Source organism: Schistocerca piceifrons, chromosome 1, assembly GCF_021461385.2.
Source record: "Schistocerca piceifrons isolate TAMUIC-IGC-003096 chromosome 1, iqSchPice1.1, whole genome shotgun sequence".
Classification (NCBI taxonomy): Eukaryota; Metazoa; Arthropoda; class Insecta; order Orthoptera; family Acrididae; genus Schistocerca; species Schistocerca piceifrons.
In genome coordinates, this window is record NC_060138.1 from 215,168,883 (window position 1) to 215,193,256 (window position 24,374).

Here is a 24,374-nt window from a genome sequence, read left to right on the forward strand (position 1 = left end):
TCGTCACTTTCTGCACCGTGCCCGCATTTTTCTTTCTCATATCTGCCCTAAGTTCCAACAAACTGGAGCACAATAGTTTCTATTTATGCTACCACTAATTAAAGTCTAATTTTCACATGTACATCTTTCATTGGTCCAGTGAAAGGAAAGTGAGACATGTTGCTATGCCTTACAGCATCATGTACCACTACAGATTCCCCCACTAAGATGCAAGATGTCATGTGGAGTAACTTACACAACTAGAGACAGTTTGACTTATCTTATAAGCAATCTATAAATTAATTTAACTTTTATATTGAGATCTCATGTGACCTAAATTCAGTGCATTCCTTCTAGCATCAAACTGATGCATACAATTGTTATCAATTTTCTTACGTTAGTCAACCCATTTGATTTCTGATAATGTACAGATTTCTGTCTTTGTATTTCAGAAAGATCGTAAAATTAAACTAAATTAAACAAGAGGCAGTTTCTGTTTCATTTTCAGACTATACTTGTTTAAGATCATTATTAATAACAAGGTTTGTTCAGTTACCATGAGATGCTAAATTTTCCCTTATCTTTTCACATTTACAAATCCCAGAATTTTTCTTGTTCAACATGTATTTAAGAAGGGAAAGTCTAAAGAATCAATCTAGCCCCAGTAAGACCACATGCTTTAACTATTTTGGAGACTATTTCCCTATTTTCATTTAGTTTACTTTCTTAGTTTTGTATTTTTATATGCACTGCATTGTCATCTAAGTCTGTGGACAAATACAATAGAACAAGCTTTATTGCTGTCGCAAGGGAAGTGTTCCTTCATTGTGTGTGTGTGTGTGTGTGTGTGTGTGTGTGTGTGTGTGTGTGTGTGTGTGTGTGTGTTTTCTAAACAGATCAGGTCCTTACTTCATTGGATCCACCTGACCTTAGGTATAGGCTCCCCCTTTCGTAGGTAAACCTACCTTCTCATTCCTACCAAATTGGTTTAGGTCATTTCTTCTTTGGATTTACCTGACCCCTGGTATAGGTTCACTTTTTCCTAGGTAAAACTACCCTCTTATCCTCCTACCTCTCTACAAATGTGGATACAATCCACCTTCATGCTTATAATCATGTGCCTTGTCTCTGACATTATGGTTTTTACCATTTCTAGTATGAAAATTTCTCGTCAGCATAGTGATCTTATCCAAAATATTGGATTCTTACTTCCTTCTTTTCTCTTATCACTGCTGTTTCTCAACTTGTTATTATTTATGTGTTATGTAAGTGCCTCTGAATAACTTTGCTTATATTAGTATGTCAGTTTGTAATTTCTTAACTGTACCTCCTTCTGTCCTACAGCCCCCCCCCCCCCTCCCCTTCCCCCATCCATTCAGATGATGTCACAGATATGGTCTGAATAAGAGAAGGGTTACTGTGATTGTAACAATACTGTGATTGTTACAAATGCGTATGAAAAGGAGGAGGATAGGACTGGTACTCCTGATGGAGAAGAAAGGAAAGAAAGTATATGAATAAGTTTGCTAGGATCGAGAAAAAAGGATGATAGACACCAAAGACAGATTCTCCTTCCACCCCTCACCGAAGGTTTCCCTTCTACTAAGGTTCTTGACTGTCTACATGTACATCTATGTAATTACTCTGCTACGCACTATAAAGTGCCTGACAGAGGGTTCAATGAACCACCTTCAAGCTGTCTCTCTACTGTTCCACTCTCGAACAGTGCATGGGAAAAACAAGCAATTAAATTTTTCTGTGTGAGCCCTGATTTCTCGTATTTTATTGTGATGATCATTTCTCCATATGTTAGTGGGCACAATCAGAATGTTTTCACAATCGGAGGAGAAAACTGGTGATTGAGATTTCATGAGAAGATCCCATCGCAATGAAAAACGCCTTTGTTTTAATGATTGCCACTCCAATTTACGTATCATGTCTGTGGCACTATCTCCCCCATTTCGCAATAATACAAAATGAGCTACCCTTTGAACTTTTTTGATGTCATCTGTCAGTCCCACCTAATACGAATCCGACACCGCACAGCAGTACTCTAGAATAGGGCAGACAGGCATGGTGTAAGCAGTCTCTTCAGTAGATCTTTTGCACCTTCTAAGTATTCTGCCAATGAATCACAGTCTTTGGTTTGCTCTACCTACAACATTATCTATGTGATTGTTCCAATTTAGGTTATTTGTAATTGTAATCCATAAGTATTTAGTTGAATTTACAGCCTTCAGATTTGTGTGACTTATCACTTAATCGAAATTTAGCGGATTTTTTTTTAGTACTCATGTGAATAACTTCACACTTTTCTTTGTTCAGGGCCAATTGCCACTTTTTTGCACTAGACATATATCTTATCTCAGTCATTTTACAATTTGTTTTTATCATTTGATGGCTTTACAAGATGGTAAATGACAGCACCATCTGCAAACAATCTAAGAGGGCTACTCAGATTGTCTCCTATGTCCTTAATATAGATCAGGAACGATAGAGGGCCTATAACACTTCTTTGGGGAATGCCAAATATTATTTCTATTTTACTCGGTGACTTTCCATCTATTACTACGAACTGTGAGCTTTCTGACAGGAAATTACGAATCCAGTCGCACAACTGAGGCGATATTCCATAGGCACACAGTTTGGTTAGAAGGTGAGGAACGGTATCAAAATCCACCTGGAAATCTAAAAATATGGAATCAATTTGATGGCCCCTGTTGATAGCACTCGTTACTTCATGTGTATAAAGTGCTAGTTGTGTTTCACAAGAACAATATTTTCTGAATCTGTACTGGCTATGTGTCAATAAATCGTTTTCTTCGTGATAATTCATAATGTTCAAACACAGTATATGCTCCAAAACCCTACTGCAAATTGTCATTAGTGGTATGGGCCTGTAATTCAGCGGACTGTTATACTGGAAGAAGATGGTGATCATTCGCTGCAGAAAAGATTATCACAGTTTTACCATCGCAGATCCAAAAAAACTGATCCTAACCGACCCCTGTGGATAGCCAGTAGAGATCTGGTAGCCACACATTATTCGTCATTTAGTTGTTGTCATTTGTCCTAATGTCTTTGTCAAGTCACCTTTGTGGATCTTAACAACCTTGTGGGTACTTAGCCATTCTGTATATACCCAATGTATGATGTATGCTACTGTACTTAGAAAAATATGTTACTCATTCCAGTAGTAGTTAAACTTCCCTATAAAACATACATAAAATCCAACCTATTGTTTATGTGGAAGGAAAAAGTATGAAATCCCATGTACAAAATATATAAAAGTATTTAGATCATTTTTATAAAGATTGTAGAAATAAACACCTAATTTGATTCTACTCTAGTATTTTCTTCAGTTATTAAAGTGAATCTTTACCTCCCTGCAGTGACTTACGAAGCTTATGCTATACTTATATATAAATACAAAGATGAGGTGACTTACCGAACAAAAACGCTGGCAGGTCGATAGACACACAAACAAACACAAACATACACACAAAATTCAAGCTTTCGCAACAAATTGTTGCCTCATCAGGAAAGAGGGAAGGAGAGGGGAAGACGAAAGGAAGTGGGTTTTAAAGGAGAGGGTAAGGAGTCATTCCAATCCCGGGAGCGGAAAGACTTACCTTAGGGGGAAAAAAGGACAGGTATACACTCGCACACACGCACATATCCATCCACACATACAGACACAAGCAGACATATTTAAAGACAAAGAGTTTGGGCAGAGATGTCAGTTGAGGCAGAAGTGTAGAGGCAAAGAAGTTGTTGAAAGACAGGTGAGGTATGAGTGGCGGCAACTTGAAATTAGCGGAGATTGAGGCCTGGCGGATGACGAGAAGAGAGGATATACTGAAGGGCAAGTTCCCATCTCCGGAGTTCGGATAGGTTGGTGTTGGTGGGAAGTATCCAGATAACCCGGACGGTGTAACACTGTGCCAAGATGTGCTGGCCGTGCACCAAGGCATGTTTAGCCACAGGGTGATCCTCATTACCAACAAACACTGTCTGCCTGTGCTTAGGTGGCGCTGCTGCTGCATGGCTGGCAGACAGCGCCGCATGTAAAGGACGCGCGTAACTGCACGATGGCTCTTTGAAAGATCGGCGAGTCACAATACTTTTCCCCCCTTTGAAGTTTTTGCACATGTCTTGATGGAGGTGGCCTGTAGATTGCTAACGTCGATAGGTGTTGTTTGACTGGCCGTAAAGTCTCGAGGAGGAGGCTTTCCGTACGGACGGAAGTGTCCCCGATGATACTGGGTCGAAATGACTGAAGACGTGGGGGTCGCTTCTGCTGGTGCCCCATGCACCAATCTGCCCGTTGTGGCAAGTCCGGTTGTTATAACAGGAGACTTGGGTGATGTGTCCGCATCCATAGGAGAAGGAGGCGAGTAGAGTTGCTCCTACAGAGGATGATCATCTGGTTCCAGCATGGGCACGTCTCCTAGTGGCGTCAGTTCTTGTGCTGGCACCGATATGATCGTGAGAGGACTGCATTGTGAGTAATGAGAGATTTCAGTATCCCGAGCATCAGGTAGAGCTGAAAGTGGTGTAACGGCATCCGGAACAGGCGTTGCTTGCAAACGAGGCCGAAGCTGGTCCGAAGGATGCACTGCAACACCTGTGTCCGTCTGGATTTCATACAGGCGTCGGCCACGGTGTTGTAAGATGCGGCCAGGACTCCATTTTGGCCGTTTGCCATATCCCCGTACCCATACAAGGTCGCCGGCGGTAAACCGGCCAAGCGAAGGCACCTGCGGCCGTGAGGTGGAAGGCCGCGAAGATGAAGTAGCGTGCAGGGCTGTCGGCCATGTAAGAGCTCAGCCGGGCCGTGGTCGCCCATGGGGGTGAAACGGTAAGAAGCCAGAAATTGGAGAAGCGCATCATCAGCAGCAGAAGAAGTCAGGAGTTTCCTCATCTGAGCCTTAAATGTGCGGACCAGACGTTCAGCCTCACCGTTTGACTGTGGATGGAACGGAGGGGCCTTGACGTGCATGACGCCGTGACAGGCACAAAAATCCACAAAATCGGAAGAGGCAAATTGCGGACCATTATCAGTAACTAGAGTAGAGGGAAGGCCTTCCAAAGAGAAAATGCGAGGTACAGCATTTGTGGTTGCCGCGGTGGTAGGCGACGTGCAGTGGACAATGAAAGGAAAGTTAGAGTATGCATCAATAACGAGAAGCCAATAAGTACCTAAAAAAGGTCCCGCGAAGTCAGCATAAATACGCTCCCAGGGCTTCTCAGTCTAAGGCCACGGTGACAAAGATGACTTCAGGGCGGCGGCCTGTGACGCACAAGGGCCGCAGGCAGCAACCATGTGTGTGATTTCAGAGTTGACGCTGGGCCAGTACACATGACGGCGCGCCAGAGATTTTGTGCGAGACACACCCCAGTGCCCTTGGTGAAGGAGGCACAAGCCCGAAGCACGCAACGACGCAGGTACCACAACACGCGGCGAAGCATTTTCGGTGGAAAGGAGGATAATACCATTCCTAGCCATGAGGCGGTAACGCAAAGCGTAGTAGTTCCACAACGGACCAGGAGTCTTAGTGAACGGACGATCTGGCCAATCCTTCTGAATACAGCGTAAAACCCGGGAGAGGGTAGGATCAGAATCCGTAGCAGCTGCCAGCCGGTCCCCGGTGATGGGGAACCCGTCCACAACCCGCTGCTTGGCAACATCCAGGTGGAAACACAAAAGTTCGTTCCTACCGAATGCCGGATCAGGACCCATGGGAAGGTGAGACAGTGCATCAGCATTCGCATGTTGAGCCGTCGGCCGGAAATGAATCTCGTAATTGAAACGAGACAAGTAAAGAGCCCAACGATGGAGGCGGTGTGCAGCCTTGTCGGGAAGTGACTTGATGGATGAAACAAGGAAACAAGTGGTTTGTGATCCGTAACAGGATGAAATTTGGATCCATAGAGAAAAACACCAAATTTATGAAGAGCATAAATAATGCCCAATGCTTCTTTTTCAGTTTGAGAATACTTTCGTTGGTCATCTGTGAGCGTTGGAGGCATAAGCAATGGGTTGTTCAGAACCGTCAGAAAAACAGTGCTCAAGGATTGCACTGACCCCGTATTGAGAGGCGTCCGTGGCAAGAACAAGATGTTGGCCAGGTCGATTAGTAGCCAGGCACGGGGCTGTTTCAGCATAGTCTTCAATTTCTGGAAGGCCGCATCGCATGACGCGGACCAGTGAAAAGGCACGTTTTTATGGAACAGGCGATGCAGCGGCTGAGCCACCGAAGCAGCAGACGGTAAAAACTGGTGATAGTATGCTATTTTCCCCAAGAAGGCCTGCAGTTCCTTAACAGATGTAGGGCAACGAAGGGCATCAATCGCAGCGACAGTTTGCTGAAGCGGACGAGTACCATCCCGAGAGAGTTGAAACCCCAAGTACGTGATAGATGCCTGAAAAAATTTTGATTTCTGAAGATTACTCTTAAGACCGGCAGTCTGTAAGACATGGAAAAAGTGTGCGGAGATTCTGAAGATGTTCTTCAGTGGTGGAGCCAGTGACAACAATGTCGTCCATGTAATTTATACACCCAGGGACAGTGAGCAATAATTGTTCCAAGAATCACTGAAAGAGAGCAGGGGCGCTGGCGCCCCCCTAATGGCAATCGTTGGAGTCCGAAAGGCGTGTTAAGGACCAGAAACTGTTGGGAAGCAGCATTGAGAGGAAGTTGATGATAAGCTTCTGACAGGTCAAGTTTAGAAAAATACTGCCCTCCATCAAGTTTAGTGAACAATTCTACACGTCGAGGCATAGGGTAAGTGTCGATGAGGCAGTGAGCATTTACAGTGGCTTTGAAATCGCCACAGAGACGAATATCACCATTGGGCTTAGCAACGACAATGACAGGAGAGGACCACTCACTGGAAGTGACAGGAAGCAAGACCCCTGAAGCAGTGAGACAATCGAGCTCCCGTTTGACCCGATCACGAAGGGTCACAGGAATGGGCCGAGCAGTGGGTTTGAGCGTGATATGAGCTTCAAAGTCGTTTGCACGGCCTAACCCAGGAGAAAAAAGGGATGAAAATATCGTCAACAAGGAATCCAGTTGAGCATAAGGAATAGCATCAGAGACGATAATGACAGAGCCATCTATGGAGAACCCAAAAACACAAAAGGCATCGAAACCATAAAGGTTCTCCGTGTTACTATGGTCGACCACAAATATGGGAACAGTGCGAACGACAGATTTGTAAGATACCTCGACATCAAATTGTCCCAAGAGAGAAATCTTCTGTTTGTTGTAAGTCCGTAATTGCCTAGTGACAGGTGACAGGATTGGAGAACTCAACTGAAGATACGTCTGAGAATTGATGATAGTGGCAGCAGAACCAGTATCCACCTGCATGTGAACATCCCGACCTAGTATTTGGACAGTGAGGAATAACTTCCCTGAAAGGGAAGAAGTGCAATTGACAGACAACACAGAAGCAGAATCAGCGTCCCGTTCATCAACATCAGGTATGCGGTCAGATTTACAAACGGATAACACATGATCCTTCTTTTTGCATTTGTGACACACGGCGCAACGTTGGGAACTATCCTCTCGTGAATGTTTCGTAAAACACCGCGGGCGTTAAGGAAGTTGCTGTGGCGTTTGTTGCAGTTTCTTAGAGGTTTGTTTATGGTTAGGCTGAGGCTGCGCTTGGGAGCGCACTGCGGCCACTTCAGCCGGCGGGGACACGTTGCACGCTTTGTCAACAGCGCACAGAGGTTGTATTTCCCCGACGTCACCCCATGCCTCTATTTGCGCTCCTGCAGTGCGAGAAATTTCAAAAGACTGAGCGATGGATAGGACTTCATCTAGAGTCGGATTTGCCAACTGAAGGGCACGTTGCCTAACTTCCTTGTCGGGCACCGACCGGATAATAGCATCCCGTACCATGGAATCGGCGTAGGATTCTTTGTGAACGTCAGTAACAAATTGACACTTTCGACTGAGGCCGTGAAGTTCAGCAGCCCAAGCGCGCGTAACTGCGCGGCGGCACTTTGAAAGATCGGTGAGTCACAACACTCAGAATCTATATTTCGTAATGATGGCCATTTAAATAACTTTAGCAAAGGTTCTCTGAAAAAGTACTTATATAATACTTTCACAGGGGACAATCCTGTTGACATATCAGGTAGTTTGTTCAGTATTACTTGGAACTCCGGAACCATCTGAACCCAAGTTGTATGTTTGTATGAGCAATGTGTTCTAAATAAACGACAAATTTTCTTCATAATCCTCTCACAAGGGTTCAGTTGAAGGTGGTTTTTTTGATATACATACATGTCTAACTCCTTCCCAAGCTAAAAATTCTTTAGAACTGGTACTCGTAGACTATGATCTATTGTCAGTCAATAATCTTTTTGGTTTTCCTATATCTATAAAATATTATTGCATGAAGTTTATTTCAATGTCCATGGTTGCCTTCTTTATAGTATATAATTTCATGCATATATTAACCAAAATTACATTCAGACAAAGATATATGCATTTACATCAATAATCTGTAAACCACCATGAGGTGCAAGGCAGAGGGTACATCCCATTGTTCCAGTTATTAGGTTTTCTTACTGTTCCATTCAAGTATGAAGCATGGGAAGAATGATTGTTTGAATGCCTCTGTGCATGCAGTTAATTATTGTAATATTGCCCTCATGACCTCTAAGTGAGCAGTACGTAGGGGATTGTAGTATATTCCTAGAGTCATCATTTAAAACTGGTTAAACTTTGCTAACATACTTTCTCAGGATAGTTTACATCTGTCTTCAATCAAGAGTCTGCCAAAGGGGCTCCTTCATTATCTATGTGACACTCATACATGGATTAAACAAACCTGTGCCCATTCGTGTTGCCCTTCTCTGTATATGTTCAATATCCCCTGTTAGTCCTATCTGGTATGGGTCCCACACACATGAGCAATATTCTAGAACTGGTCGCATGAGTGATTTGTAAGCAATCTCCTTTGTAGATTGGTTGCACTTCCCTAGTATTCTGCCAATAAACTGAAGTCTACCACCTGCTTTACCCACATTGATCATTCCATTTCATATCCCTACAAAGTGTTACACCCAGGTATTTGTTTGAGTTCACCAATTCCAATAGTGACTCATTGATGTTACAGTCATAGAATATTACATTGTTTCGTTTTGTGAAGTGCACGGTTTCACATTTCTCAACATTGAAAGCAAGTTGCTAACATCTGTGCACCACTTTGAAATCTTATCAAGATCTGATTGAATATTTATGCAGCTTTTTTCAGATTGTACTTCATTATAGATAATTGCATCATCAGCAAAAAGCCTAATTTTACTATTAATATTGTATGCAAGCCCGCTGCTCGTGGTCTCGCGGTAGCGTTCTCGCTTCCCGAGCACGGGGTCCCGGGTTCGATTCCCGGCGGGGTCAGGGATTTTTCCTGCCTTGAGATGACTGGGTGTTGTGTCGTTTTCATCATCATCATTCATCCCCATCGTGGTCGGAAGAAGGCAATGGCAAACCGCCTCCACTAGGACCTTTCCTAGTAAAGCGCATCGTTCCCCTACGCTCTGTAAAGAAGCATGGGACTTCATTTCCATTCATTGTGTGCAAGATCATTAATATACAACATGAACAGCACGCGTTCCAATACACTTCCCTGAGGCATACCCAAATTTGCTTTTACATTTGACAGTGAGTCTCCATCCAAGATAACATGTTGCATCCTCCCTAACAAAAAGTCCTCAATCCAGTCACAAATTTCACTTGATACCCCATATGATCTTGCTTTTGACAATAGGCATAGGTGTGGCACAGTGTCAAATGCTTTTCAGAAATCAAGAAATACAACCTCTATCTGATTGCCTTGATCCAAAGCTTTCTGCATACCATGTGAGAAAAGTGTGAGTTGAGTTGTGTTTTACATTATGTATGTTTTCGAAATCCATACTGGTTGGTGTAAAAGAGGTCATTCTGTTCAGGAAACCTCATTATGTTTGAGCTCAGAATATGTTCTAAGATTCTACAACAAATCGATATCAAGGATATTGGACAATAATTTTGTGGATCACACCAGCTACCCTTCTTGTAGACGGTTGTGACCTGTGTCTTTTTCCAAGAACTGGGCATGTTTTTTTGTTCAAGGGGTCTAGACAGATTATAGTTAGAAGAGCAACTAACTTGGCTGCAGATCCAATATAGAAGCTGACAGGGATTCCATCAGGTCCTGGACCTTTGTTCAATTTTAACAATTTCACCTGTTTCCCACTGTCACTGACCTTAATACTTGTTTCATTCACCTTTTCAATGGTATGAGGAGTAAACTGGGCAATTGTCATGGGTTTTCCCTTGTAAAGGAACATTTGAAAATGGAGTTCAGCATTTCAGCTTTTGCTATGCTTTTCCTTTATCGTTCAAATAGATTTATCTTCTATCAACATCATTATTTCTTCGCATTTTCGTAGCTTTTCCCTAAAATATAGATCTGTTCATTTATCTTGATCCATTCTTAATGCTAACCTTCTTACCTCATCATTCATATAATTTATTGTCAAGAAGTTAATACTGAATATTATTCATGGTCCTGTAGTTCTTATTATGTCATTCATACCTAAAGGTAGTCATGCTAATGCATCTGGTACTGTATTTTCTGCACCCTTTATGTATTTAATTTCTATTTGGTATCCCTGTAGGAATAATTCCCATCTTACTGATCTGTTTTGCAATAACTTGCTTTCAGTAAGGAAAGATAACACTTGGTGATCCGAATAGATTCTGATCTTGGACCTGCAGATGAGCATATCAAACTTTTTTATACTCCATTTAGCTGATAATTCCTTTTCTGTCACTGTATAATTTAGTTTATGTGTATCAAGACTTCTACTAGCAAATACTATTGTTCTATGATCTTCTAACTCAGGATTCCACCCACCATGAAACAGTTCACTCGAAATACTATATTCAGAAGCATCCGTTGCTAACTTAAAGACCTGCATTACCATATGTTGCAAAATTGATGCATTTACCAATGCCTGCTTAATATCACAGAATGCTTTGGATGCTCCTTCACCCAATATGCATTTTGTTATTTGTTTCAGTAATGACAATAATCCAGGATTGTTCGTGGATTGGCCTTGTATATAGTGACAGTAGAATCCGGCTAATCATAGAAGAGAGCATAATTGTTTTACATTTTGTGGTTCCGGGCAGATTGTGATGACCTCTGTTCTTTCGAGATCTGGTCTTATTCCCTTCGTTCCTATTAAATGTTCTAGAAATCTCAGTTCTTGCCTTCCTAAATGCAATTTTGCTAATGTAATTGTGATACCCTTTACCTGAAACTTTTCTAGAATATTATGTAATAATACACAATGTTATTCCCACGTCCTGGATACTATTAATATATCGTCTTCATAAATTATTAATTCTTGCAGCAATTCATTGCTACAATTCATTTAACAGAATCTGCATAAATTCAACATCACTTACCTCTAATGGCAGCTGAGTTTTCTCTTTAATTTGCTTTCCTGTACTACCCACTATTCCTATGATATATACCCCTGTCATCGATAGTGTGGGTCATTTGTTCTAATTTTTAAGAGTGTTCAGGTATTCTTGTGAAATTAATGAAATTTCGCTTCCTGAGTGTATATAAACACCTACATTTATATGTAATACCATTCTGTTGATTATTGGTTTTAATTGCTCTTCCTCTTTTGTGTTATCTTCTTGTAATAGCCATTCTCTTGTAGGTATTGTATGAGAGAATGCAATTAATTTTTCAGTGTGTGTGTCAACAGTAGTTTTGTTTCATCCTGGATCTTGGCCCACATCCCAGGATGCTGCCCATTTTCCAAAACTATTATTGAATAATTATTTGTATCTGTACTTTGTCATAGGATACATTCTGCTTTACTTCATTGTCAGTGGTGCTTGGGTCATTGGTTACAGAAACCAGTGAATATTCCTTTCGCTATTATTTCTCATTCCATTGTGATCTTTATTTGGTCTCCTATCTACTCTCTTTATTCCAGGAAAATTTATATGTGTAGTGTTGTACCTCATTTTCTGTATTTCCATTTTGTGTATTCCAATTTTTTGCATGATTAAAATCGCCTAATTCTTCATTCAGGGTATCCAAACCTTCAACAAATGTCAATAATTTTTCTACATTAGTCCACCAGATGTATAATATCTCTTTATGTGCAAAATAAAGCAGTCTCCTTACCAGCACCTGAACCAAATGTTTTTCATCTGGTGGGTTATCTAAACACTTAGACTTAGTCAGATGCCATGTGATATACTTCTTAAAGTACCTCATGGACTATTATAGTTCTTAAGATCTGATAACTATAGTGTCGATTTTTCTTGCAAACTAGTGGACCAAAATGTTCTCATAGTTTTCCTGAAAATCTTCTGAACATTTAAATTCTTCTGAATGAGCTGTTCCCCATTCCACTGCATCAGCTAGTTAATACCCTAGTGCAATTTTTTTTTATCATCCCATTTCTGAGGTATAGATTGAGAAAATATTCTTATCAATAATCCCTTTGTTAGAAGTAGCTGTTTTGCTTCTAAGTACCTGTTTAGCATCATCTAATTCTTTCCATACTTTCTGTAACTCGCTGTTGTTATCTACTTTTTCATGTACTTTTTGCACTACCATTTCATCTAGATGCTACTCTAAATCAGTTAAAGTATTTGGATTGCTAGCAATTTCAATAAGTTTTCTACCTCTCTGAGACTGGATTGCATATAGTTTCATAATTGCTCGAAGGTGATTTCTCTGTCATCATCTTATCATTTACATTTTTAAACTGTATTTTCGCTTCTTGTCTAATTATGTCATCATGCTCGACTATTTTTGTTTCAAACTCCTTAGATAATTTGGCTAAAGTTGCCTCTAATTTGGAAATTTTACCTATTTTTGTGGTTAAATCATCTAATTGTTTATTATTTTGCGGCTGTACTATCCATACTTCTGGTAGCGATATGCATGTAATCTAAATTACCATCCAACTTAAAGCTTATATCACACTAAAAACCTCCATTTTCTATCAACATATTTACACTCAGTGTTAGTCAATGTCATTCACAGTCAGTTATTTCGTATTAAATAAATATACACAAATTCTGGACTTGGTACACTGTGCAGTTCACATAATCTGCCGAACCAGTTGCTGTAGCACCCTGTCGATGCTGTCATGTGAGTTGTGCAAGTCTTGGGCTGTGTAGCCACTTCATATTCAACTTTAATGCCGATAAGTGCAAAGCAATGAAGTGTTGCCATCGGATGCCATTACAGCACTCATTGTCATCGAAATAGCGTTTCAAAAATCTCTGTAGTCTGCTTGTCGTCTTGTGATTTACGTACCGAGAACGCACTCCAGTAGGTGAATAAAGTCATTGTTGACCGTGTTGCTATGGCCAACTGGTATTCCTTTTGTTAAAGATCATACCAATCTAAACTGTTTGGGTTTAATTAAAGTTACAGTTCCTTTAGTTTGAATAATGTTGCTGTCATTTGCACTGTTACAATGTATATGTTTACAATACAGTTCTTGATAGCTTTTTTACTTCCATCACCGTAGACAATGATGTACATCTTCCCATTTTTTGTAAAATTATAATTTTAATTTCTTGTTGTAGCTCTTATTTTACTTCGTCTCATCTGTACCCTTCACTTAGGACAACACGAGGTGTTTTTCTTGTTGTGGATTGATTTTAAGTGATCAATATATTGCAAGATGCCAAGCTTTTATTCTTTCCCTGTAATAACAGTTACCTTCTTTCCTGAATTTCCTGCTCATCATCTCATTTACTCCTTATGTTATGGTGCAATGCCAAGTATTTGACCACTGACTTCTTTTCCAATTGTAATGGAGGGAAGCCTATAAAAGAGCTTTCACATTTAAACAACTCACTACGAAATCACAAAACACCGTTTCTGTAATTCTTCTGTATTCAAATAAGTTATCAACTCACAACTGCTGATAAACAAAGCTTTTCAGACAAGTTCATACATGATGCTTCAGTGCTTGACCAAAACCATAAGTTTGTACTTAACTTGAGAGAGTACAGCATAGAGTCTATATAACAACATTCTTCTTTGGAGGCCTTTGCACTCCCAAAATATGCCTGCAAAGTGGAAGTGACCCCTCATTGGCCAGTCCAAATTACACATCCGTCATTGCTTTCTGCACAGTGCCCACATTTGTCTTTCTCATATCTACCCATGAATTGTAACAAACCTGGGCACAGTAGATGCTCTTTATGGTACTGCTAATGAAAGTTACATTTTTCATGCGTACATCTCTTACATTGGTGTAGTAAAAGGAAAGTGAGATGTGTTGCTATGCTTTATAGCAAAATGTTCCTCCACATCACACACGCAAACTGTGGGCAAGTGAAAAAAGCTTGTGGCTGAAACACATGCTTGCATTCCTCTCATGTGAACATGATATTTCATTAAAGTGACTGATTCCTTCATAAAATATGTAGCAATTTTCCCACTTTCTGCAATATTCCATTTTTTTTCCTCTTCTCATCTTAAGTTATTGACTAGAAAAATATTGATTAAAACCTTTTTTTCCCCTTTTGTCAGTGATAAAAATTTACTGATTTTAATACATTATTTATGTTTTGCTGTAAGTTTCTTTCACCCGTAACATAACTCAAGAACAGTTGTGTAATTGTGATTTCCCGTTTCAGTGTGTAAAGTTGCTATTGTTGAGACAGTGTTGATTTACTTTATGAAGTTCTTCATTTCCAGTTTCTTGCAGACAAACAATGTGTATAGGCACTATGTATGAAATATTTTAATGTGCTGAAATATGTTAATGCCATTTGCAGCTTAGTGATGGGTGTAAGCTTACATTTCATATTTGTTTTAGGCATATGGTGTCACACCGTGATAAAGCGGTTGCTTGTGAAGAATGTGGTGAAGAATTTCCAGATGGTCGTGCACTCATCAACCATCGTCACAGTCATAACCGAGACAGTTCAGGACGTCAGTTTGCTTGTTTACAGTGTGGAAAAACTTTTGGTTCTCGTAGTAGTCAGCAAATTCACGCCAGAATACACACTGGAGAACGTCCATATGGATGTAGGTACTGTTGGAAAGCTTTTGCGGATGGGGGAACTCTCAGGAAGCATGAAAGGATACACACTGGAGAAAAGCCTTATGCATGTCCAATTTGTCCACGAGCATTTAATCAAAGGGTAAGGCTAATTTATCATAATTTGAGTGCTCTTATTTCCAGGTGATTGAAAAGTTATAGAGACATCATGAAAATGCATTCTTGAGTCATTTTATTATGAAAATCTACTCAATTATTTGCCTGTAGGCTGTGTTATATATAATTTGATGTACACTAGAAAAGTAGGTGTGCGGGAGGCCCTGATATGCTGCTTGGTCATTTAAGTTACAACTGAAATTGGTAAAGGAAGTGATTTACCTGAATACAAAGAGATATATTTGGCTTTTGAGTCATTGATGGGAGGGAAGCAAGGGAGGTTGGCCATATTCATGAAACTGTAAAAGCTTAAAAACTTGTTTGCATGCCTTCTGAACACTGCTTGTGGTAAATGCAAAACTTCACACGTCAATGCTGACTGCTATGTTGTATCCAAGTAATCAAGGATTAATCAATTTAATGGTGTACTACCATCTTAATAAATTAAGGGCAAGCAAACTTGTGTTTACCACAACATTTCAGCAGACTTTGCTGTATAAGGTAGTCTGAAACAGCTGGTTGATAAATGGCCCTATGCCAGTGATTGGCGCTCTGAATCCCTTAACTTAAAAACCTGACTTATCTTGTTTTTATTATTTTGACAGAAAGTTAAAATTCTGAGTATATTCGGGCAACTTCAGAACAGACCCTTGAAAAAATAAAACCCCACTTATATCCATTTCAGTGCTGGTAGTTATGTGTTCAGTCACCAGAGAGCATCTGGTACTACATTTGTAGCTTGGCTGTCGTGTTTTGATTGATGTGGTTCCCACTAGGTATTGTGTTTAGTGTGTACAGCTTTGGATACTTGACAACAAAACACACGCTTTCAGACATCTGTATTGTTGTTTAGGCAATGCTTTCAAAAAAGAATAGTTATAGTGATCCTGAGTTTGACATTGAATTTAGTGGCTAAGAAAGTGAAGAAGAATATAATGTTACTTCACTAGCAGGGTATATATGACCTGGGACAACTGGGAAAAACCTGGGAGTTTTTTCATCTGGGAGAAAACTAGGAAAAGCCTGCTAATTTTTCATTCTTTTAGTTTTCAGTTGAATTTTTGTGATTTTGACTGGTAAGAACCTATACTTCAACAAGGGATATTACTGTATCCCACTCCTGCAGAGTAATATTGCAGCAATAAAACATGGGGGGGGGGGGGGGGGGGAGGGTGTAAATATACAGCAACAAAACATAGTGCTCATACAAGCGTCTGCCAACAGCAAAATGTGTCAAAGGCTTTAAGTAGACTATGCTATGCCTCAGAACGACAAATTGCCTCCAATGAACATAACGTCACAACTGTTTATATGTGCAGTTGAGTCACGTACGAGTAGTATCTTCTCCCACTTCTGGCTATAGAAATGTGGCTGTTGGCTGTGTAAGCAGTCGCAGCAAGCAGCTAGATGTCACTAGGAAAATTTTTACTGCCGCACCGAAGCTGCCAGATTCACGCATGTGCAGCAGGCCCAGATCTAGGAGTGGGGGTGGGGGGTAAACCGAGTTATCTGGCCCGAGTGACAATTTCGGGGGGGGGGGGGGGGGGTCATCAATTTCCTATTCTTGAAGAGAACAAACCTTGTTTCACGAAGCGCCTAGCATCCAGCGCATGTTCGTTTATCGATTACTCACACATATGATTTTGAAACACATCCCTGTTGGTTTTTGAACACATCCCTGTTGATTTTTGAACACACTCTAAGTTGATTTCCGAATGAATCATAAGTTGATTTTTGAATGCATGCATAGTGTACGTGATGTCTCTGTCAGGGGGACCCTCTTCACATCTAGAAATAAACTTTCCTGCAGGCAATAGTGGATGGTGCTATACGAGCTGAGTGGAGTAAAGCCGAATGTGTGAACGCCAATCACTGTCTGATTATGTGGTTGATTGGGTTTGCAAACGTTCAGCATTGTTATAATTGCTAGCGAAATCCATAGATTCAGACTACCAGAGTGTATATAAACAACTAACAGGAATTATAGGCAAGAAAGATTATGTATTATCTTCTTGGTGTATCTAAGAAAATAAAATTTTGACAGAAAATTTTTGGTCAGATCGCTACGCTAGTAAGGGCCAGTTGTACAGTACCTGGCTAGCAGCCGATTAAGTTCTATTCTGGAAGTAGCACGGAAAACATGTTGTACGAACTAACTGGAGAATAATCGCGAGATAATTAAACTGATGGTTCTGGCAGTGTTAGTGAAGTTAACAGGCGAATAAGTTTTGACGAAGGCAGCAATAATTCCAGAATTAGTGATGACAAGATTGTTTCTTAGAACAGGGAAGAAGAAGAAGAAATAGAGACGTCACACAAGTTATGGAAGAATATGACGATACCAAATTTATGTAAAAACTTCATAATACTGCTTTTTGATCTCATGTTCGAGAAACTGGAGCATATGAATGAAATGTGCAACTATTTCCTAAGATAAAGCGTTTCGCTTGTAGCAGGCCTAAGAGGCATTTTATGTTGGTCTATGTGAATTATATTCTGTTGTGTTATAAAAATGACCATTTGTGCCAAAACAGTCTCATTTATTTGGTATGTGTTACAATTGCTGCAATATTAGAAAGACATATTTTGTTTTATCTAGCAGACAGTGACAAAATCGACATAATCAGTTTGAGAGACCACACCAGTCTTGGATACTATTTGTTTTAACAGCTTTTGCGGTATTAGACGACATTTCGATTTTTCATGTAGCAAAATACTTGACGAACTTTGATGAGGTAATAAATTCTTTCACAGAAAGGAATGCATATCCATTTAAAGCTGTAGAGAGAAAAAAAAAAATGATAGGAGCTAAGGATTGAAGAAATGTGTACTGTCTTGCTTGTCTTTATTGGTTAAATGTATCCTATGTTTAACTTTATGTCCCACAAAACAGCAAGTTGTTAGCTAATAGGCAATAAAGAGTGCAAATTGCCAGAAGAGTTCTTGTTCTCCCAAATACAAATAATCCTGTGAAGAGGCGTGGCACTACACTTTGGCACACTTAAGACCAAATAACATGTCTTACCTTTCCTTGAACACATGTTTTATTTATCAGACATCTTCAGAAAGATGTGCGCTACAAAATGAACATATTTTTGAAAATTCAGTTTTTTTTTAAATTGTTTGACATCCTATCTCAAACACTCAAGGGGGGGATGGGGGGTGGGACTGACTATCTAGTGTTGCCCCGGTTTGGAAATATCATAGATAGATCCAGGGCTGATGTGCAAAGCAGTCGCAGTCTGAGTTATAGTGGGGAATTGTGTAGTCTCCAGGTGACCCATGCTTACATTTAATGATTTTCCTGTTTCCTCTTCATTTACTGCTCTCATATCAAATGAGAACAAAACAGATTTCTGTGGCCAGGAGCTATCAAGTGAATTAAAATAAATTCACGTAATTATGGAAAGCTAAAATATGTTATTAGTTTCAGATTTTATTTTGTTTCCACCTTTCTGACAGTCAAGCATTAATCGCCTTGCAGAACAATGAAGTTATTTTTGTTGGTTTACTAAAGAAATTTGGCTTTTATTAATCTTTTCCACTGAGGCAGTCAATGTATTTGAAACGGAGTGTTTAATTCCACACTTTTGGCTAGTTTCAACAGTTCACTGCATTTCAAGTGCACATTTTCATCTTCTAGCATGTATGGGATTATGCCATAATGAAGAAACGAACATGAATTAATACAGTACTGGTACTCCAAGAAAATTTACATCCTGAAAACCACAGTGAAAAGCTTAATATCAGATCTAGGCCTACTTCATTGGGAATCTGGACATAATAATGTGCACTTTAAGTATGCACTTTAAATGCGCACATTTTAGTATGGTTCACGAAATTCCAATGCTCTTGAAGTGTCCTCTGATATTGTTTTTTTTCTTTTATGACATAATTTAAGATCTTTTAATGTTTTACATGCAAGAACATATGGGCTTCCTGCATCACCGTAACTGCGCAAGTGCAGTGGTGCCTGTTATGTGGAACTCTCTGGCAAGTGCTGAAACAAACCTGTTTCTAACAGGTTGTGGGAAAATATTGTGAATGGTGGTTTGAAAAGCATTACTGTCAAAATAAATTTCCTTTTACACAAGTTGAACTATGTGCGAGAATGTACAATGAATTTCTTAAATCACAGAGCATTTGACTTCCATTTAAAAATCAACTCTTTGATGACTAGCCATTTAGAATAATTTCGAGCTCAGAATATCAGACATTTATGTTGAACAATGGAAAATCCAGGATGGAATGTAACAGTATTAGAGAAGGAAAGTTGCTACTCACCATACAGCAGAGATGCTGAGTCGCGATAGGCACAACAAAAAGATTCACACAATTATAGCTTTCGGCCATTAAGGTCTTTGTCAGCAATACACACACACACACACACACACACACACACACACACACACACACACACACACACACAAATGCAAACGCAAGTTGCACACACGTCTGCAGTCTGAGATAACTGAGACCACACTGCGAGCAGCAGCACCATTTCATGATGGGAGCGGCAACTAGGTGGGGGTAAGGAGGAGGCTGGGGTGGGGAGAGGGAGGGATAGTATGGTGGGGGTGGCGGACGGTGAAGTGCTGCAGTTTAGACAGAGGGCTGGAGAGAAGGAGGGGGGGGGGGGGGGTTGGAGGAAGTAGTGGAAAGGAGAGAAATAAAAAGAAATTAGAAGACTGGGTGTGGCAGTGAAACGACAGCTGTGTTGTGCTGGAATGGGAATAGGGAAGGAGCTGGATGGGTGAGGACAGTGACTAATGAAGGTTGAGACCAGGATGGTTACGGGAACGTAGGATATATTGCAGGGAAAGTTCCCACTTGCGCAATTAAGAAAAGCTGGTGTTGGTGGGAAGAATCCGTATGGCACAGGCTGTGAAGCAGTCATTGGGATGAGGGATATCATGTTTGGCAGCGTGTTCAGCAACAGGGTGGTCCACTTTTTTTTTGGCCACAGTTTGTCGGTGGCCATTCATGGGGAGGGATAGCTTGTTGGTTGTCATGACTACATAGAATGCACCACAGTGGTTGCAGCTTAGCTTTTAAATCTCTGGTTGCCACCCCTCCTTCCACAATGACCTCCACCTGTTCAGATTCCGCCAATCCTTAGCCCTCACCAACATAGTCCTACAAAACCATATCAACCACACCTGATCCTCCTTGCAGTACCTTCTCTCCATCCGCAAAATTCTCCTGCTATGTAACCCCAAATTTTTGGAATCCATAACACACATTGAAACTCAGGAACTCGAGCAACGTGCACAATGCCACCTCAAAAAGCTCTCCATCCTGCTCACTTCCTATTCCCACCTCGGAGTGCCACTGCCCACCACCTCTATAACAACCTCCAAACCTCCCCCTCGTCCCCTCATAGCTGACAAACCCTGTCTCACAGACCTACTATACTTAACCCACCCTCCAAACTCCCTCCCACCACCACACAGACCCCAGAATCTAAACAGACCCACAACGCAGTCATGAACCTTTCCTCCAGACGCCTTAGTCCCACAGAAGTATCAGTCCTTTCCAAAGGCCTCACCCTTTGCCTCACTCCCAAATTCAATCATGCAGTACTTGTTAAAGACTTTTTCTCCTTCTCCCAGTCCCTACAGTCGAAACACTTTTTCGCCACAAACCCGACCAGCTGGACTCAACCAAAGACCGATATTGAACCTCGCCTAACTCAGTTCACTCCTCTATCCTACTATGATCCATCCCCACTGCCTCCAAACCACCCCCTGTTAACTTTCCAGAGTTTCTTAACCTCAAACCTTGCCTCACCATCATTCCCAAATCCCTCAAAATGCAAACTAACCTTACATCCGCAGAAAGAACTGCAGTCTACCATCTAAAAACTGATTCCGACCTTATAATCCTACCTGCAGACAAAGGCTCCACCACTGTTGTTTTGGACCGCAAGGATTACCTGGTGGAAGGACTCCGTCAGCTGTCATATACTTCCACCTACTTCCCAGTAATCCAACAGGATCTCCAGTCACTACTCAAATCCTTAGGCCCATCCCAGAGCCTCTCGCCGAGTCCATCTCTCTACTTACCCCTACCACTCGCTGCACCCCCACTGTTTACATGATTCCTAAAGTCCATAAACCCAACCACCCAGGACTACCCATTGTGGCCAGTTACTGTGCCCCAACTGAGAGAATCTCCGCTCTTGTAGACCAGTACCTTCAACCCATTACCTGGAACCTATCCTCCTATATAAAATATACACCAACCATTTCCTCCACCAATTCTCCACAGTTCCTGTCCGTTTACCACATGGTGCCCTGATTGTCACTATTGATGCCACCTCCCTGTACACTAATATTCCTAATGCCCATGGCCTTACTGCTATAGAACTCTACCTTTCCAGACGCTCTATGGATTCCAAACCAACAACTTCCTTCCTAGTTGCAATGACCAATTATATCCTCACCTACAATTACTTCTCCTGTGAAGGAATTACCTACAAACAAGTCCAGGGTACGGCTATGGGCACCCGCATGGCACCATTCTATACCAACCTATTCATGGGCCATCTAGAGGAATCCTTCCTAAAAACCCAGAATCCTAAACCCCTCACCTGGTTCAGATTCACTGATGACGTCCTTGCTATCTGGGTTGAAGGTGAGGACACCCTATCCACATTCCTCCAGAACCTCAACAACTTCTCCCCCATTTGCTTCACCTGGTCCTACTCAACCCAACAAGCCACCTTCCTAGATGTTGACCTCCACCTCTGAAATGGCTACATCAATACCTCTGTCCATATCAAACTTATTAACCATCAGCAATACCTGCACTTCGGCAGCTGCCACCCATTCCATACCAAGAAGTCCCTTCCATACAGCCTAGCCACCCGTGGTCGTCGCATCTGCAGTGACGAGCAGTCCCTCTCAAAATATACCAAGGGTGTCACTGAAGCCTTCACTGACCGTAATTATCCTCTCAATCTTGGACAAAAACAAATCTCCCGTGCCTCATCTTTCCAGTCTCCCACCAACTCCCAAAGTCCCACAGTCTGGCCACAGAGGAACATTCCCCTTGTAACTCAGTACCATCCGGGACTGGAGCAACTGAATTACATTCTCCACCAGGGTTTTGATTACCTCTCTTCGTGCCCTAAAATGAGAAATGTCCTGCCCACTATCCTTCCCACCCCTCCTACAGTGGTATTCCGCTGTCCACCGAACCTTTACAATATACTCGTCCATCCTTACACAATCTCTGCTCCCAATCCCTTACCTCATGGCTCATACTCCTGTAATAGACCTAGATGCAAGACGTGTCCCGTACATCCTCCTACCACCAGCTAATCCAGTCCAGTCACTAACATCACTTATCCCATTAAAGGCAGGGCTACCTGTGAAACCAGTCATGTGATTTACAAGCTAAGCTGCAACCACTGTGCTGCATTCTATGTATGCATGACAACCAACAAGCTGTCTGTCCGCATGAACAGCCGACAAACTCTGGCCAAAAAACAAGTGGACCACCCTGTTGCTGAACACGCTGCCAAACATGAGACCCCTCATCTCAATGACTGCTTCACAGCCTGTGCCATATGAATCCTTCCCACCAACACCAGCTTTTCTGACGTATGCAGGTGGGAACTTTCCCTGCAATACATCATACGTTCCCGTAACCCTCCTGGCCTCATCCTTCGTTAGTCACTGTCCTCACCCATCCAGCCCCCTCCCTGTTCCCATTCCAGCACACACAGCCATCATTTCACTGCCACACCCAGTCTTTTAATTTCTTTTTATTTCTCCCCATTCCACTACTTCCTCCCGCTCCCCTCCCCCCTCCCCACCTTCTCTCCAGCCCTCCGTTTAAACTGCAACACTTCACTGTCCGCCACCCCCACCATACTATACCCCCTCTCCCCACCCCAGCCTTCTCCTTACCCCCACCCAGTTGCCGCTCCCATCATGAACTGGTGCTGCTGCTCGCAGTGTGGTTTCAGTTGTCTCTGACTGCGGACGTGTGTGTGTGTGTGTGTGTGTGTGTGTGTGTGTGTGTGTGTGTGTATATATATATATTGCCGACAAAGGCCTTAATGGCTGAAAGTTATAATTGTGTGAACCTTTTTGTTGTGCCTATCGCGACTCAGCATCTCTGCTATATGGTGAGTAGCAACTTCCCTTGTGAGACATTTTTGTTGTTGTTATGAGCAAATTGATGTAGTGCTACAGGAAGCCATCTCTCCTCTGTGGTAGCTAATTTATTCGTGGAAAACTTCGAGGACAAGTCACTGAACTTAGCTAAAATTTTTACTGGTGCATTTCTGTTATATATCTTAAAGTGTAACAGACACAAAAAATATCTACTTTATATGTGAAAGCTTAGCTTCTCTTGTAGCTTATTAACCTTAGAGTCCAATATGATTTGTAAAAGCTTTTCTTTTCTTGTAGCAACAATATGTATATTAATTTAAAACATTAACTTTTCCTGTTTGTGTGTTCGCACTACTTAACAGTGATGTTGCTATTGGCTGACTACATTATGTGTCCTAGGGTCTGAATATTCGCTGTCATCTGCTGGCGAGATCGTGTGACATGAGCTATGACTGGCTTAGAAAAGCGAATCGCAATCTCGATTTCGATGTTTCGGAAAGTAACATCCAGTGTTTGGTGGAATTTGAATTTATACATTCGTAATACGAAAATATTCAGCATACATGTTGCTGCACATAAAAGATCTTTCCAAAAGGAGAAATATTTTCACCTGGAAGAAAGTGTATTTTTAACTGGGTAATTGGGGAAAAATCCAGGAATTTGTTTTCCTTGTCTGCGTATACACCCCCACTAGAGACTGAAAGTGGCAACAGTTTGTCAGTTGACCAACAAGTGCTTGCCAGCAGTACGCGATAAATACATCAACTGTGCTCCAGCCAGTGCCTCCAATATTTACATTCATAGGATACTTGTGAAATACATGGTTAGACCTCATAGCTACACAGAAAGTAAAAAATGACTTAAAGTTTCAGAATATTTTAGTCAAAGAACAGAGCACAAGTACACTCGGGATTTTATTATTGGTGATCTTCAAAATTTTATAACTCAGTATTTTGAGCTTTAAAAGCTGTCTTTGTATGTCTGTGTGTAATATCATTCATTATAGGATGTTTTTCAGTATTAAAGAATATATTATTTTT

General features: G+C 41.2%; 1 protein-coding gene across 1 annotated transcript in view; it reads left to right on the forward strand.

Moving 5' to 3' along the window:
• Positions 1-24,374, forward strand: part of LOC124804534 (zinc finger protein 16-like) — a 137,485-nt gene that overhangs the window by 72,062 nt on the left and 41,049 nt on the right. Inside the window, exon 6 of the mRNA XM_047264761.1 lies at positions 14,867-15,194. Within this exon, the coding sequence (XP_047120717.1) occupies positions 14,867-15,194 (328 nt within the window). The remainder of the gene's footprint in view (positions 1-14,866; positions 15,195-24,374) is intronic.